Raw genomic sequence first — 17,101 nt, 5'->3', positions numbered from 1 at the left:
ATGTGCAGCGGGAACACACAGAAAGTGAGTAGTCTTACCTGTAGAGTTGCTTGATACATTTTGGGGAGCTTTTTTGAAGATTTTTCAAAGTGCTAAGGAAAAAAATCTAATTCTGGGGCTTATTTTACTTAATAAGATGGCAAAAATCTTAAAATTAATAGACATCTTTCAGGTTTAGACAAATCAAAACCGTGATTGAGTTTAACCACAAATGATATGTGGTCTTTCAGGACGCACTATATACTACAGAACTGCTTCACGTGTCTGTTTATTTACCTGAAATTGTTTCTTTTTCAGCTTTCAATGACACAGGCTCATTAAATAAATATTTCCAGCTCAGTAGCAACATGTTTCACGTGAAAATCTGGATCTGTGCTGGCCTCCTGCTGTCCCTCCCTCACTGCACGTATCAGTCGTGCACAGAAGGGACACCAAAACAGTGCGCCGATGCAGAATTTGCTCCGGGAGCCAATTTGGCCGGGGAGGGCTTTGATATCACCAAAATGGAACGTAAAGGAGCCTTTGTGCTCGACATGAATCAGTGGAAACGTAAAGATAAAACATGCATGCTGTGTGCCAACCCTTTCTTGGAGAACAAAAACCAAAAGCTACCCCTGACAGTGGTGGACTGGAGGGCAAAGCAGTCCTGCAGCGCCAAAGTTTCCACCAAACTTCACAAATCCAGCGAGTCACTTCTCAGTTCCAGCGTTTCTTCTGTTGAAAACAACTGGAAGGTGAATCTAGATCTTCAAGCGGGGAGTAAAAGTGCGTCACTGATGCTGGGTGGTACCAATTCTCATCTCTCGAGTTACTCCATGGAGAAAACCAAGAATGACAAGTACAGCTTCGCAAGCCACAGCATGTCCTGCGAGTACTACAGGTAAGAATACGAGTACTCTGATGCGCTGTCTCTTTTTTATCAAGATAAAAATGCTGAAATGCAATTCTGATGTTTAATTGTTGTTCTGAAATCAGCTACAGAGTGTCCAGTGCTCCAAAGCTGCACAGAGAATTTCGCAAAGCTCTGAAAAAACTTCCCAAAACCTACAGCGCAGAAACCAAACAACGGTTTTACAAACTCATTGATGACTTTGGGACCCACTACATCACCAAGGTGAACCACAATAACAACAGTGCACCTGAAACACAGCAAAATTGTGTCAGTCATTTCTGAGTAACACATGCAAATTGTGTTGGATTATTTGATTCCAGGTGAAACTGGGGGGAAGTATCGAGTCTGTCACCAGCATCAGACAGTGCCAGGCCAGCCTTCAAGGGCTCAGTGCCGAGGAAGTGCAGATGTGCCTCGAAGTTGAAGCGTCTGCCAGTATTAAAGATAAAAAAATAAGTACTGAAGCAAAACACTGCAAAAAGGATATACAGCAGACAGACAGTAAGTCTGCCTTCTCCAGCCTCTTCAATGACAGGTATGTAAAAGTTTTCTCAGATATTTCTGATTTGTTATCTCTTCTAACCCCAGCGAGGTGTCAGACTTGTTCTTCCATTAACTAAACCATAATAATTAACAGCTATATTATGCCTTGTTTCTGGTGGCTTCAGAGTTAAACTCTTTAAAGACTGACTCCTCCAGAGTTGTTATGATTTCTTTCTGTCGCAGCTGTTCAAGCAACTCTGTGCTCCACAGGTTCACAGAAATAAAAGGTGGTCATACCACAGAGCCAGACCTTCTCTTCTCTGCGGACAAAAATCCAGAAGCCTACAAGGGATGGCTGAGCACATTACCACAAAACCCAGATATCGTGTCATATTCCCTGGACTCTCTGCATGAGTTACTACCTAGCACGAACAAAGTCAGAAAAAACCTGCGCTCTGCCATTAGCCATTACATCCTGGAGAAAGGCCTGTGGAGAAACTGCACTGATCGCTGTAAGGCTGGAATTAGAACCGACTCGAGGGATGCCTGCGTCTGCCAGTGCCACAATGACCCTGCCGTGAACCAAGATTGCTGCCCTGTTCGTAAGGGAATGGCACGGGTCATCATAACAATACAGCGGGCTTCTGGTCTGTGGGGCGACCACACCACCGGTACAGATGGATACGTGAAGGTGAATTTCAACAAATTAGAAGTCCGGCGTTCTCCTGTCATTTATAACAACAACAACCCACACTGGGGCATGGTCGTCGACCTGGGCTCAGAGGATATTTCATCAGCTAAACTGAGATTTGAAGTTTGGGATGAAGACAACAAGTGGGATGATGACCTATTAGGAGCATGTGAGCCACTTCTGACTGCTGGAGTTAAAGCGGATCTCTGTAATCTGAACCACGGCCAACTGTTCTACAAAGTGGATGTGCAGTGCGCTCCAAGTCTGAGCGGAAAGTCGTGCACGGACTATAAACCTTCACCTATGAATTCAAGTCTGAAGAAGTTCTATGTGTCCCGTCATGCTCGTCCTATTCCAGAGGCCATCCTGTCAGAGATGGGTGTGTTTGTGGACCAATCAAGTTCAGGGAAAAATGTTGTTGCCGAGAGTCCCAAATATGATGTAATATTAGTGTGATGCGGTGAAGAAAATTGGCTTCGCTAAGACGATGAGTTATCAACAGTTTTATTTTAGTCTTGATGTTTTTGAAACTTCTTGTAATGACTCTGAAAGGTAGCAGCTGAAAGTAGAAGAAGTTAAACTTACGTGTCAAAAAAGCCCATTGGCATAATGCAGACATGTAGGCACTCTGCGCAAGGTCCTACTATCTCTTTAGCTTTATGACGAGGTGCTTCCTTCTTAAAGATTTGCGCAACAGTGTGGCATACAGCAGTTTATTCAGTGAAGTGTGAACAAACATGACTCCCACACTACGAGCCACATGCAGTTCTGATGGCTCAGACTGATGTCATTACTTCAGTCTAGGTGGCTTTTAACCCACTTGCATCTGGCTTTAACGCCTGGCTAGGGAGGCTATGTCTGGGTAGCATCTTGCACCAAGGCTAAGGGTGTGTACATATAACTGCGGTTACAAACTTACATATGGTTCACATGTCCTACTATGTATAAATACGTACCGGTATGTATATATATTTTTCATAAATAAATATGGAAAATGTAGTGAAAATTTTGCACTTTGCTTGCTTGGGGTTGGACCCCTTTTTCCCTTCAGAACTGTGTTGATAACAAAGATTCAACAAGGTATTGGACACATTCCTTAGAGTTTTGGTCTATACTGATGAAATACTATGACACAATTTTGGTGCCGTCCCACTCAAAGTCAACTGCCGTTACATACTTATATATGGTTCACATGTCCCATAATGTATAGACATGTAAAAAATAAATAAATCATATGCACATATGGAAAGTTTGTAGCCTGAGTATAGATTTAAAAATGACAATTTGTTCTTGTATGCCACTAGTAACAAGTGTATTAAATACATAGAAGAAACCTGTTATCCTTCAGTAATAATATTACAATAATAGGTTATATATCCCGGTATTTTAGAGAAATCCAGAACAAACTTTGTGCAAACAATGTAAATAGTTATTGATGTGTGAAACATTATTCTCTTTGATGAATGATTTCTGATTGATAGTGGTGCGTGTCTGCAGTTTGCATGTTTTCTTTCCCTCTCCCTTTGCTCGCCATTTCCCTAGGTACACAGACTGCAGGCTGGTGTCAATTTGGGGGTCTCCAGCTAATTAGGGGAAAGAGGCTTTGAATGGACAAACCTGGAGTCCACACCCTGATAAGGAAACTCACCTGTGGCTGGAGGCGTGTCTCTATTCCTTGTTTGGAATTGTTTGGCACATGTGTAGAGCTTCTCTGGTGCATTTCTTTTGTTAGAAGGTTGTGGTGGGAGTAAAGAGGAGTAGGTAAGTCTGTAGACCCCATACACTTACTGACGTAGAATCTTTACTGTTAGAAACATTAGGTAAGTTGGTTGGTGCCACCCATGTCATTTTTGAGCTTGTTTTGAGTTGAGGATTAGGACTTTTTTTCCCTCCTAGATTTTCGAGGGTAAGAGCTCAGCTAAGTTTTGGTTTTGTCTTTTTTGGTGTTTTTTCTGGCGCAACCTAACTGTCCCTTTCTCCCCCACATTTTTTGGGTCATTGTTTTTTGTGTGAAAGCTGCCATTAAACTTGTCTCAACATATAACACTTGTAATGAGTTTCTGGAGTTGCTGTGTTACCCCCTCCTGCCCTCGAGGAGGCGTAACAATAGGTAAACCCACTAATTCTATATGCTTAAGTGCTTTCTGTCTAACATTCACACAAGTTCATGCTTTAATGCATGCATCCAGGATTAACTTGAGGTTAGTATCTTGCCCAAGGATATTTGGCATGAAGACTGGAGCTGCCAAATGACCTGCTCCATCCCCTCAGCTGAGGGGATGGAGCAGGTGTGAATAAGAGCGTAAATGGTTTCCCCTCTGTTTTGTAGCACTGCAACAAACTGGTAACCTCTCCGGGCTGTACACTGGCTTTTGCCACATGACAGTTGGGATAAGCATGAACCTATAATATGGAATAAAAATTTAAAAAACAAAACAAAAAAACCCCCACAGCTAAATAGTATAAATCACCCAAGAAATGTAAAAGTGGTTTCACAGATCAGCAGGTGTACTTGCATACAGTGTCTTATAAAATGTTTCAAGTGTTGCACTCCTGAGTTGTCAGACAACTTTATATGAGGGCTGAACTGTCATCATCAGGCCAACTATGCTATTATTACTGCACAAAGATAAAGGACGAACTTGGAGTTCTGAGGAGTACTCGAAGGGAGTAGGTGATGTCCTGTAAACCTCTCATTAATGAGAACTGTGGAAGATCTGAACAATTTACACCACCCCTTACCTCTGCAGCCATCCTGTGACATGTAGCAACTACAATCCCACCTCTGTGCAGGCCACATGCGATGCAAATCATGTGGTCCAGGTTTCACTATGACTCATTTCTGAAGAAATGCAATGGAAAGAACAACGTGACATTTTTTTTAAAAATTTCCTTATGTTTCCTTCAGTTCCACTTCTGTCTGAAAAGCTGTTTAACACTTGACCTTTACACTGATTTTATTCTATTACCTTGTGTCAAATGTATTCACAGTTAATGTCAAGCAGATATTAGTTTGATAAAGCTTTTGTACGTGGGAAAACAGTTGCAAGAAATGAAGCATCATTTCCTCTCACCTGTGGCCAGTGTCCACAAACACACGAGACAAATAGCAGGTTTAGTTTGTGGTCACAAACTGTTAAACCAGCCCCCTACTTTTTTTTCCAACAGTATGACCTCATCATTTATCTTCAGTCTTTCTTGTTTGTCTTTAAAACGGTATACTAATACTGATGTTCACAGTCTGATGCACTTGTGAAGCAAAAGCACACAAGAGAAGGTGAGTAGTCTCGACTTTAGAGTATGCATTTAGGCTAATGACCAAATTAGTGAGCCTGAAAATCTGGGGTTACTGAAGCTCTGCAGGGACACTTTTCATGCTCTTTAAATTTATCCAACTTTGTTTTAAAAAAGAAGTAACAATGTTTTTTTAAAGGTACAAATCTGATGTTAAAAATCTGATTATAATTTGAAACCAAAATATTTTAACTTCTGGTTCTTTTCTACTTCGTTAAAACACCTTCAGTAGATTCTGAAATGATATCTTCATAACCTTCTGTACAGACTTTTTTTAAAAGATTATATTTGTATAAATCTTTTGGTGTTTTTTTTATCTATATTCAGGTTAAAAAATTTATTATTTATACAAAACAAACCAAATCTACTGATTATATTGCACTCATTCTCATTCAGCTTAACAGGCTCCCATTCTTTAATGTAGACTCAAGACTGCTGCTCAATACAAGATTTCGCTACTCACCTTCAAAGCTGTCAGTGAATGGGCATCCCCATATCATCTGGATCTCCTTCACCCATACATCACTTTGTGCTTTTCGCTGAGCTTCAGCTGCTCTAATGAGTCCTCGTTTGAAACATGGATCTCGGACCGTTAGCTGTGCTGTGCTTCGTCTTTGGACTCATGATCACCTTCTAGGGGCTATGAATACAGACGCCCAGAAGTTGAAATTTTCAGTTGTATTCAAAATAAAAAGAATGAATATTTAGGCATTTAATTTGACAGATGAAAACCATCATTGACTTTAAGCACAAGAAGGTTGTTTTAAGAAGTTAGAAATAACAGAACGTACTATATACTGCAGAACTGCTTCAGTTCTCTGTTTTTCACCTTAAATTGTTTCCTTTTCAGCTTTCAATAACACAGGCTTTCAATAAATATTTCCAGCTCAGTAACAACATGTTTTTTGTAAACATCTGGATCTGTGCTGGCCTCCTGCTGTCCCTCCCTCACTGCACGTATCAGTCGTGCATAGAAGGGACACCAAAACAGTGCGCCGATGCAGAATTTGCTCCGGGAGCCAATTTGGCCGGGGAGGGCTTTGATATCACCAAAATGGAACGTAAAGGAGCCTTTGTGCTCGACATGAATCAGTGGAAACGTAAAGATGAAACATGCATCCTGTGTACCAACCCTTTCTTGGAGAACAAAAACCAAAAGCTACCCCTGACAGTGGTGGACTGGAGAGCAAAGCAGTCCTGCAGCGCCAAAGTTTCCACCAAACTTCACAAATCCAGCGAGTCTCTTGTCGGTTCCAGTGTCTCCTCTGTTGAAAACAACTGGAAGGTGAATCTAGATCTTCAAGTGGGGAATAAAGGTGCATCACTGATGCTGGCTGGTACCAATTCTCATCTCTCGAGTTACTCCATGGAGAAAACCAAGAATGACAAGTACAGCTTCGCAAGCCACAGCATGTCCTGCGAGTACTACAGGTAAGAATACGAGTACTCTGATGCGCTGTCTCTTTTTTATCAAGATAAAAATGCTGAAATGCAATTCTGATGTTTAATTGTTGTTCTGAAATCAGCTACAGAGTGTCCAGTGCTCCAAAGCTGCACAGAGAATTTCGCAAAGCTCTGAAAAAGCTTCCCAAAACCTACAGCGCAGAAACCAAACAACGGTTTTACAAACTCATTGATGACTTTGGGACCCACTACATCACCAAGGTGAACCACAATAACAACAGTGCACCTGAAACACAGCAAAATTGTGTCAGTCATTTCTGAGTAACACATGCAAATTGTGTTGGAATATTTGATTCCAGGTGAAACTGGGGGGAAGTATCGAGTCTGTCACCAGCATCAGACAGTGCCAGGCCAGCCTTAAGGGGCTCAGTGCCGAGGAAGTGCAGATGTGCCTCGAAGTTGAAGCGTCTGCAAGTATTAAAGCTACAATAAGTACTCAAACAAAACACTGCAAAAAGGATATACAGCAGACAGACAGTAAGTCTGCCTTCTCCAGCCTCTTTAATGACAGGTATGTAAAAGTTTTCTCAGATATTTCTGATTTGTTATCTCTTCTAACCCCAGCGAGGTGTCAGACTTGTTCTTCCATATCTAAACCATAATAATTAACAGCTATATTATGCCTTGTTTCTGGTGGCTTCAGAGTTAAACTCTTTAAAGACTGACTCCTCCAGAGTTGTTATGATTTCCTTCTGTCGCAGCTGTTCAAGCAACTCTGTCCTCCACAGGTTCACAGAAATAAAAGGTGGTCATACCACAGACACAGACCTTCTCTTCTCTGCGGACAAAAATCCGGAAGCCTACAAGGGATGGCTGAGCACATTACCACAAAACCCAGATATCGTGTCATATTCCCTGGACTCTCTGCATGAGTTACTACCTAGCACGAACAAAGTCAGAAAAAACCTGCGCTCTGCCATTAGCCATTACATCCTGGAGAAAGGCCTGTGGAGAAACTGCACTGATCGCTGTAAGGCTGGAATTAGAACCGACTCGAGGGATGCCTGCGTCTGCCAGTGCCACAATGACCCTGCCGTGAACCAAGATTGCTGCCCTGTTCGTAAGGGAATGGCACGGGTCATCATAACAATACAGCGGGCTTCTGGTCTGTGGGGCGACCACACCACCGGTACAGATGGATACGTGAAGGTGATTTTCAACAAATTAGAAGTCCGGCGTTCTCCTGTCATTTATAACAACAACAACCCACACTGGGGCATGGTCGTCGACCTGGGCTCAGAGGATATTTCATCAGCTAAACTGAGATTTGAAGTTTGGGATGAGGACAACAAGTGGGATGATGACCTATTAGGAGCATGTGAGCCACTTCTGACTGCTGGAGTTAAAGCGGATCTCTGTAATATGAACCATGGCCAACTGTTCTACAAAGTGGATGTGCAGTGCGCTCCAAGTCTGAGCGGAAAGTCGTGCACGGACTATAAACCTTCACCTATGAATTCAAGTCTGAAGAAGTTCTATGTGTCCCGTCATGCTCGTCCTATTCCAGAGGCCATCCTGTCAGAGATGGGTGTGTTTGTGCACAAATCAAGTTCATGGAAAAATCAGAGCATTACTACCGAGAGTCCCGAGTATGATAGTGTGATGCGGTGAAGAAAAATTGGCTTCGCTAAGTAGTTAAGTGTTAGGATACCTGGGTGGTTGACCCAGTGTTTTCAATTAATACAGTTTTGAGTCTTGTTTATTCATTATAGTTGCCTTGTATCTTGTGTTTTTTAGTTTAGTTTGCTTACTCTCTTGAATTTATTCAGTATTCTTAGTTTAGGTTGTCTTGGTACGTATATGGTCCCGTTGATGTCTTTGTCTTGTCTCTGTGTCCTTCCCTCAGCTTTGCCCCCATTAAATCAGGCTTGTCTTCATGTTTGCCTGGTTCTCTACTTTCACACTCGTGTTTCTATGTGTGTGTCTCTCTGTCCCTCGCCCTCTCCGGTTCTGTCAGTCTGTGTCTCAGTGTGCGTGATTCTTGTTTTACTTGGTGGTGTGCATCATGTTCAGTTTAGCGGCCCCCTGTGTCGTCTGCTAGATTGTTGCCAGCCGTGTTCCCCAGGTGTTTCCTCTTTGCCCTTATTCCCTCTTGTATTTAGGGTCTGTCCCGCCCCCCAATATCCCTTACTCTCAGCTGTGTGTTCTGCCTGGTTGTCTAGTTTCCAATACCTTCCAGTTTAGTTTTGTATTTCTATAGTACAGCAATAAAACTGCTTTTTGTCATTTTGGGTCCTCCAATCCTGCCCACTTCACACAACACTTGACAAAAAGGTATCTTTAAATTTTTATTTTAGTCTTGATGTTAGTTGAAACAGTTTGTAATGAGTAAATCGAGCAGCCGAAAGAAGAAAAAGTTAAATGGGCCTAATGCAGCATGTAGGCTGGGAAGGATGCCATTGCTTCACTCTAGGTGGCTTTCAACCCACTTGCATCTGGTTTTAACGCCTGACGAGGCGACCCAACCCTGTGTAGCATCTTTCACCAAGGTTAAGGGTGTGTACATATTCATAAATAGCTGTTGTGGTAAGCACCATGACTCAGAGTGGTGCCTTCTCATTCAAAATGAACTGCGGTTACATACTTACATATGTTTCACATGTCCTGTTATGTATAAATACATATGTACATATATATATATATTTCATACATACATATGGAAAATGTATTGGAACATTTGCACTTTGCTTGCTTGGGGTTGGACCCCTTTTTTCCTTCAGAGCTGTGTTGATAACAAAGATTCAATAAAGTATGTGACGCATTCCTTAGAGATTTGGTCTATACTGATGAAATACTATGGCACAATTTTTCAAATTTGTCAAAGGCAGATTAATGATGCAAATTTCCCATTCCACCACATTCCAAAGGTCTTCTTTTGGATTGAAATATGCTGACTATCGATGCCATTTCAGTTCAATGAACTCATTGTCTTGTTTGAGGAACCTGTTTGAGATGAGTGCCTGGAGTGTGCCAAGAAAATATCCTGATATTACACCATCAGCAGGAGGTTAGCCTGTATGAATTGTAGCCTCAGATTCCTGTTCTTAGTTAGCAGATGATCTTCAAAGATCATAGATTATCTTCTGCATACCTTCATTGCAACAAGTCAGTGTTTAAGTTACTTTTACCTTTCTATCTGTTGAAAGATCTCTTTTGACTTGTGGCATCACCAAGGGTTTCAAGGATATTTAAGCACCAACAAACATGCCATCTCCAATGTCACTTCAGTCACCCTTCTGCCCCATTATGCCACATTATGATGCTCAGTTTGCTGATGCATAATTCTAGAATAATATAAAATAATGTAGATAATTATCATCAGTAGGTTATACAACCTTGTATTTTAGAATGTAGAACAAACTTTGTGAAAAAAAAATGAAAATAGGTATTACTGTGTCAGTAGGAAAGATAACTTTACTTTCTCGAGAATTGTGGAACATGGCTTTATACAATATGCCTCATTCACCCATTCATGCAAGCACTTTTTTCCTATACGCTTAAGTGCTTTTGATCTAACAATAACACGCATTCATACTCTGATGGAATTATCAGACGGTAATCTGGGGTTAATGTCTTGCCCAAGGATATTTGACATGCAGACTGGAGCAGCCAGGGACCAGCCTTCTGATAGTTAGGCCTGCTGTTGACTTACTCTACCCCCTGAGTACAGCCACCGAAGGTGTGAATAGTTTTCTGTCTGCAGCAAACTGACAACCTCTCCAGGCCGTATCCTGCCTTTTGACAGCTGGGATAGCCTCCAGCCTACTGTCATCATTGGGCCAACTTTGCTATTATTACTGCACAAAATTAAAGGATATACTTTGAGTTCTCAGGAGCAGGTGACGTCCTGTAAAGCCCTCATGATCGAGAACCGTGGAAGATCTGAACAATTTACACCACCCCTTACCTCTCAACCCACTCTACTGTGACCACCTTGTGGCATGTAGCAACTACAACCCCACCTCTGTGAAGGCCACATGCGATGTTAATCATGTGGTCCAGGTTTCACAATGACTCTTTTCTGACGAAATGCAGAATTGAGAGAAACAATATGACTTATTAATTACAATTCTTTATGTTTCACCCAGTTCCGCTTCTGTCTGAACATCTGTTTAACACTTGACCTTCACACTGATTTTATTCTGTTTTCTATTACCTTGCATCCAACTTATTCTCAGTTAATATCAATCAGATACTGGTTTGAGAAACATTTTGTACATGGGAAAACAGTTGCAAGAAATAAAGCATAATATTTTCACACCTGTGCCCGTTGTTCACAAGCACACGAGACAAATAGCAGGTTTAGTTTGTGGTCACAAACTGTTAAACCAGCCCCCTACTTTTTTTTCCACAACACGAACCCATTAGTTATGTTCAATCATTCTTGTTTGTCTTTAAAACACAGTACACTGATACTGATGCTCACAGTCTGATGCAGGTGTGAAGCAAGAGTACACAAGAGAAGGTGAGTAGTCTCGACTTTAGAGTATGCATTGAGGCTACTGACCAAATTAGTGAGCCTGAAAATCTGGGGCTACTGAAATTCTGCAGAAGCACTTTTCATGATTCAACTGACTTTATTTGAAAAGCAAAGACAGAAGGAAAGATGGTTTTTATGGTACAAATCTGATCTTAAAATATTTTTGGTTTCAAATTAGAATCAGATTTTTAACTTTTGGTTCTTTTCTGCTTCATTGAACTACCTTCAGTAGATTAAAAAAATAATATATTCTTAACCTGAATACAGATTTACAAATTATTTTTATATTTTTTTGAGATCCCACTAGTAAGAAATATTTAAAAATATATATCTTTCTGATTTTTCTCTTTCTGATTGTGGGATATGCAAATAAGTTGTCGTAAATAAAGACTGTAATAATGAAAAAGTAAGTTCCTCTTATTCCTACTGACGTGGTATTAATAGTATTATGATTTATTTTAATCATAATAAATCTAGGTATGAGGAAACAAATTCCGTTATAGGGAAAAAACATTCGACATATCATCGGAAGACTGAAGCTGGTTTCTTAGTGTAAAATTCCTGGTCTAGAGTTGAGAATAGTAATAATTTATTTGTTCTTACAAATACATGTGAGGCATGGTGTTATATTGGTTAGCACCACTGCAACAAGACTCTGGGTTCGAATCCATTGACTGGATGGGGGCTTTCTGTGTTTTCCCCACCTGTGCGGGTGCTCTGGCATCCTCCCACAGTCCGAACCCATGCATGTATTAGGTTAACTGGTCATTCAAATTTGGCCGTGGGTAAGAATGTGAGTATGAATGGTTTTCTGTCCGTGCGTTAGCCCTTCAACAAACTGGCAACCTGTCCAGAGTGCTGACTGGATGCCCTTCCAACTGCCTTGATCAAAGACTATCTTCCTACACTGTAACCGATCATAACTACAAAAATTGAACCTAACCAACTATCGACCCATTTCCAACCTCCCATTTTTCTTTAACGTTCTGGAACATACAGTAGCATCAGTAGTAAACCTTTATGAGTCATTTCAGTCTGGTTTCCATTCTCGACACAGTACTGAACCAGCTCCTGTTAAAATCACCAGTGACCTCCAGCTCACATTCAATGCTGGCTTTCTCACCATCTTCATCGTTCTTGACTTCAGTGCTGGTTTTGACAAGCAGCACTGAAGCTCTTTAGTTAGAACATCTGAAAATAAGTACACAGCACTTAAAGTGGTTTACATCCTACCTGTCTGACAGAAAACTGACAGAAAAACGTATACCAAAAGGATGTCGTCCATCATTTTGGTATACATTTGGTATACAGAACTTCCCCCTCCTGTCCTCACCTCCTTCCTACAGGCCATCATCAGTGGGGTCACAGTCAATCAGCTAAAATTCCACTGGCAATAAAAGTGAAGTTCTATAGTGTTCTATAGATGGATATCAGGTACAAAATTCACATAGTGTCAGAAGTCTTTGAGTCATTTTGGAGAATACTCTCTATCAGTGAGATCTCTCCATCTTTGTAACTTTTCAGGACTTCATCCTTTTCCTTTCTAGTTCATGCTTTGATCACCTGTTCTTTGGAATACTGGAATGCCATTCTCTCTGGCCTCCCAAAATAACGCCATAGTTTGCTCCGCATGGTACAGAACTCTGCAGCAAGCGTCATCACTCAAACCAAGACTACAGACAATATTACTCCCATTCTCATCCAGCTTCCACTCAACGTGGCACCAAGACTGTTGCCCAGTGTGACTTGAAACCTCTCACTGACTTGGCACCCCCATGTCTTTTAAACCTCCTTCAACCCTGCACCCCTTCCTCTGCCTTTCACTCAGGTTCATCTGCTTTCCTGACGCCTCACTTCAAACTTGACACTGTCAGTGCCCGAGCCTTAAGCTGTGCTGCACCTCATCTTTGGAACTCATTATAATTACACCTTCATCAGCTAGACTCTTTAACTCAGTTCATATCACAGCCCCAAACCCACCTTTCTCCATTCTGAGGAGCTGGTGTTAGTTTTAAAGCCGTTAACTGTTAAAAGAGTTGCAACAGATACAATGTTTTCTTCTCACCTTTGATCGGTGTCCACAACCACATGAGAAAAATAACAGGTTCATTTTGTGGCAACTGTTAGACCAGTCTAAACCCCCCTACTTGTATTTGTTTTTTCTCACAAAGTAACACCATCAGTTATGTTCAGCCTTTTTTCTTTGTCTTTATAAGGCGACATTCTGGCACTGATGCTCTCAGTCTGATGCTGGCGTGCAGCGAAAACACATGAGACAAGGTGAGTAGCCTCAACTGAAGAGCTGACTGGTTTGAGTCATAAAGTTAACTGTTTTGAGAAGACATCATCTTATGTGGGCTATAAATGAAGTTAATTAAAATGCAATATTGTGCTAAATAAGGTAGAAGAACGTATTCAAAATAAAAAGAAGTAAATATTCAAGTGTTTAATTTCAAAGCTGAAAACCATGATGGACTTGTGAAAACAAGTATGATGATTTAAGATGTTAGAAATGGCCTTCAGATCTTCTTTTCTACCATTGCTTAAAACCGTTTCACTTGTCTGTTTTTTTACCTTGATTTTTTTTTTCCTTTTCAGCTTTCAATGACACAGGCTCATTAAATGAATATTTCCAGCTCAGTAACAACATGTTTCTTGTAAACATCTGGATCTGTGCTGGCCTCCTGCTGTCCCTCCCTCACTGCACGTATCAGTCGTGCACAGACGGGACACCAAAACAGTGCGCCGATGCAGAATTTGCTCCGGGAGCCAATTTGGCCGGGGAGGGCTTTGATATCACCAAACTGGAACGTAAAGGAGCCTTTGTGCTCGACATGAATCAGTGGAAACGTAAAGATAAAACATGCATGCTGTGTACCAACCCTTTCCTGGAGAACAAAAAGCAAAAGCTACCCCTGACAGTGGTGGACTGGAGGGCAAAGCAGTCCTGCAGCGCGAAAGTTTCCACCAAACTTCACAAATCCAGCGAGTCTCTTGTCGGTTCCAGTGTCTCCTCTGTTGAAAACGACTGGAAGGTGAATCTAGATCTTCAAGCAGGGAATAAAGGTGCGTCACTGATGCTGGGTGGTACCAATTCTCATCTCTCGAGTTACTCCATGGAGAAAACCAAGAATGACAAGTACAGCTTCGCAAGCCACAGCATGTCCTGCGAGTACTACAGGTAAGAATACGAGTACTCTGATGCGCTGTCTCTTTGTTATCAAGATAAAAATGCTGAAATGCAATTCTGATGTTTAATTGTTGTTCTGAAATCAGCTACAGAGTGTCCAGTGCTCCAAAGCTGCACAGAGAATTTCGCAAAGCTCTGAAAAAACTTCCCAAAACCTACAGCGCAGAAACCAAACAACAGTTTTACAAACTCATTGATGACTTTGGGACCCACTACATCACCAAGGTGAACCACAATAACAACAGTGCACCTGAAACACAGCAAAATTGTGTCAGTCATTTCTGAGTAACACATGCAAATTGTGTTGGAATATTTGATTCCAGGTGAAACTGGGGGGAAGTATCGAGTCTGTCACCAGCATCAGACAGTGCCAGGCCAGCCTTAAGGGGCTCAGTGCCGAGGAAGTGCAGATGTGCCTCGAAGTTGAAGCGTCTGCAAGTATTAAAGCTACAATAAGTACTCAAACAAAACACTGCAAAAAGGATATACAGCAGACAGACAGTAAGTCTGCCTTCTCCAGCCTCTTTAATGACAGGTATGTAAAAGTTTTCTCAGATATTTCTGATTTGTTATCTCTTCTAACCCCAGCGAGGTGTCAGACTTGTTCTTCCATTAACTAAACCATAATAATTAACAGCTATATTATGCCTTGTTTCTGGTGGCTTCAGAGTTAAACTCTTTAAAGACTGACTCCTCCAGAGTTGTTATGATTTCTTTCTGTCGCAGCTGTTCAAGCAACTCTGTCCTCCACAGGTTCACAGAAATAAAAGGTGGTCATACCACAGAGCCAGACCTTCTCTTCTCTGCGGACAAAAATCCAGAAGCCTACAAGGGATGGCTGAGCACATTACCACAAAACCCAGATATCGTGTCATATTCCCTGGACTCTCTGCATGAGTTACTACCTAGCACGAACAAAGTCAGAAAAAACCTGCGCTCTGCCATTAGCCATTACATCCTGGAGAAAGGCCTGTGGAGAAACTGCACTGATCCCTGTAAGGCTGGAATTAGAACCAACTCACAGGATCCCTGCATCTGCCAGTGCCACAATGACCCTGCCGTGAACCAAGATTGCTGCCCAGCTCGTAAGGGAATGGCACGGGTCATCATAACAATACAGCGGGCCTCTGGTCTGTGGGGGGACTACTTCACAGCTACAGATGGATACGTGAAGGTGATTTTCAACAAAAAGGAAGTCCGGCGTTCTCCTGTCATTTATAACAACAACAACCCACACTGGGGCATGGTCGTCGACCTGGGCTCAGAGGATATTTCATCAGCTAAACTGAGATTTGAAGTTTGGGATGAGGACAACAAGTGGGATGATGACCTATTAGGAGCATGTGAGCCACTTCTGACTGCTGGAGTTAAAGCGGATCTCTGTAATCTGAACCACGGCCAACTGTTCTACAAAGTGGATGTGCAGTGCGCTCCAAGTCTGAGCGGAAAGTCGTGCACGGACTATAAACCTTCACCTATGAATTCAAGTCTGAAGAAGTTCTATGTGTCCCGTCATGCTCGTCCTATTCCAGAGGCCATCCTGTCAGAGATGGGTGTGTTTGTGGACCAATCAAGTTCATGGAAAAATCAGAGCATTACTACCGAGAGTCCCAAGTATGATATAATAATAGTGTGATGTGATGAAGACTATAAGGTATCAGCAAATTTCTATTTATGTTAGTTTAAACCACATATCACAATATTGATGATAACAATAATTAAAAAACTATAGATTCTTGGCCCTGGATGAGACTCTATTGAAGCTTTGGAAAGAAAGAAAAATTTATCGTGAACAATGTATTCCATATTAAATATCTATTGATAATCCATCCATTCATCCATGGCTGCTGGAGCCTATCCCAGCTGGTTTAGAGTAAGATGCATGTTACACCCTGGACATGTCGCCAGTCTTTCACAGAGCCATTTGCATTCACATTCATGCCTATGTGCAATTTAGAATCACCAATTAGCACAACCCCACCAACTCATATATGAAACTATCAACTGATGATAAAAGAAAACAAATACATCTGTGAAGAAAGAACTGGCTGAACAAAAGATCAGAAAACATATTTTATATCTTTAGTTTTCAGTGAATATGTCTGTGACAACATCTTTAGCAGTTCAAAGTAAAGGTTATACTTCTGCCCACTGGTAATAAAGCATGAGCTATCTCATTATGATCACTGCAGCTGATCATATTAAAGCTGAAATCCAAGCTTAATTAAAAATCATATATATGCATTATTTTAGCAAGTGTTCATTTTTATTTCTTATGTAGAGGCACTTATAACACGCGCTAGCCTGTTTTATTCATTTTAGTTGCTTTGTCGGCCATTTTTATAGCGTGACTCCCATTCCTTAAGGTAGTGAGAGAATGAAAAGGATTCACAGTTAGATATTTTTCATGCAGTGCTGTTGAATTTCATAGGTTTCCTTTGTTTAATAGTTGTTCTTTTTTATATTTGTGCAACTTAGATTTACTTTTTTTAATTACTGCAAAATAAAATGTCTTTTCAAAATACTCTTATGCTGTATGAGGCCTCATTTTCTCTTTCTACAGATTATGTGTGTTTCTTTGTCAGTATTTGCTGCTTAAACTGTTTC

The 17,101-nt window shown here is 41.2% G+C and overlaps 3 protein-coding genes across 3 annotated transcripts; all 3 read left to right on the top strand.

Annotated features, from left to right (window-relative positions):
- LOC105940927 (perforin-1) lies at nt 1-4,115 on the top strand. The gene is made up of 5 exons (XM_014408061.3): nt 1-24; nt 298-880; nt 976-1,114; nt 1,213-1,427; nt 1,646-4,115. Exons 2-5 carry the CDS (start codon nt 348-350, stop codon nt 2,520-2,522), a joined length of 1,764 nt encoding a protein of 587 aa, XP_014263547.3. The 5' UTR covers nt 1-24; nt 298-347; the 3' UTR covers nt 2,523-4,115.
- Nucleotides 4,116-6,258: 2,143 nt separating this feature from the next.
- On the top strand, nt 6,259-9,129 carry LOC106674807 (perforin-1). Its single transcript, XM_014408062.3, has 4 exons — nt 6,259-6,791; nt 6,887-7,025; nt 7,124-7,335; nt 7,553-9,129. The coding sequence occupies exons 1-4, from the start codon at nt 6,259-6,261 to the stop codon at nt 8,433-8,435; spliced, it is 1,767 nt and encodes a 588-aa protein (XP_014263548.3). The 3' UTR covers nt 8,436-9,129.
- Nucleotides 9,130-13,560: 4,431 nt separating this feature from the next.
- On the top strand, nt 13,561-16,917 carry LOC112434734 (perforin-1). Its single transcript, XM_024802188.2, has 5 exons — nt 13,561-13,584; nt 13,903-14,485; nt 14,581-14,719; nt 14,818-15,029; nt 15,248-16,917. Exons 1-5 carry the CDS (start codon nt 13,575-13,577, stop codon nt 16,128-16,130), a joined length of 1,827 nt encoding a protein of 608 aa, XP_024657956.2. The 5' UTR covers nt 13,561-13,574; the 3' UTR covers nt 16,131-16,917.
- The last annotated feature ends 184 nt before the right edge of the window (nt 16,918-17,101 follow it).

Source organism: Maylandia zebra, linkage group LG4 (assembly GCF_041146795.1).
Source record: "Maylandia zebra isolate NMK-2024a linkage group LG4, Mzebra_GT3a, whole genome shotgun sequence".
NCBI lineage: Eukaryota > Metazoa > Chordata > Actinopteri > Cichliformes > Cichlidae > Maylandia > Maylandia zebra.
The sequence above is the reverse complement of the archived record's forward strand: the minus strand, read 5'-3'. Positions and strand labels throughout refer to the sequence as shown.

Coding starts and splice junctions, on each gene's coding strand:
- LOC105940927 (XM_014408061.3), top strand. CDS start 348: ATGTTTCACGTGAAAATCTGGATCTGTGCTGGCCTCCTGCTGTCCCTC. Junction 1,115..1,212: donor GGACCCACTACATCACCAAG/GTGAACCACAAT, acceptor ATTTGATTCCAG/GTGAAACTGGGGGGAAGTAT. Junction 1,428..1,645: donor TCCAGCCTCTTCAATGACAG/GTATGTAAAAGT, acceptor TGTGCTCCACAG/GTTCACAGAAATAAAAGGTG.
- LOC106674807 (XM_014408062.3), top strand. CDS start 6,259: ATGTTTTTTGTAAACATCTGGATCTGTGCTGGCCTCCTGCTGTCCCTC. Junction 6,792..6,886: donor ATGTCCTGCGAGTACTACAG/GTAAGAATACGA, acceptor TTCTGAAATCAG/CTACAGAGTGTCCAGTGCTC. Junction 7,336..7,552: donor TCCAGCCTCTTTAATGACAG/GTATGTAAAAGT, acceptor TGTCCTCCACAG/GTTCACAGAAATAAAAGGTG.
- LOC112434734 (XM_024802188.2), top strand. Junction 14,486..14,580: donor ATGTCCTGCGAGTACTACAG/GTAAGAATACGA, acceptor TTCTGAAATCAG/CTACAGAGTGTCCAGTGCTC. Junction 14,720..14,817: donor GGACCCACTACATCACCAAG/GTGAACCACAAT, acceptor ATTTGATTCCAG/GTGAAACTGGGGGGAAGTAT.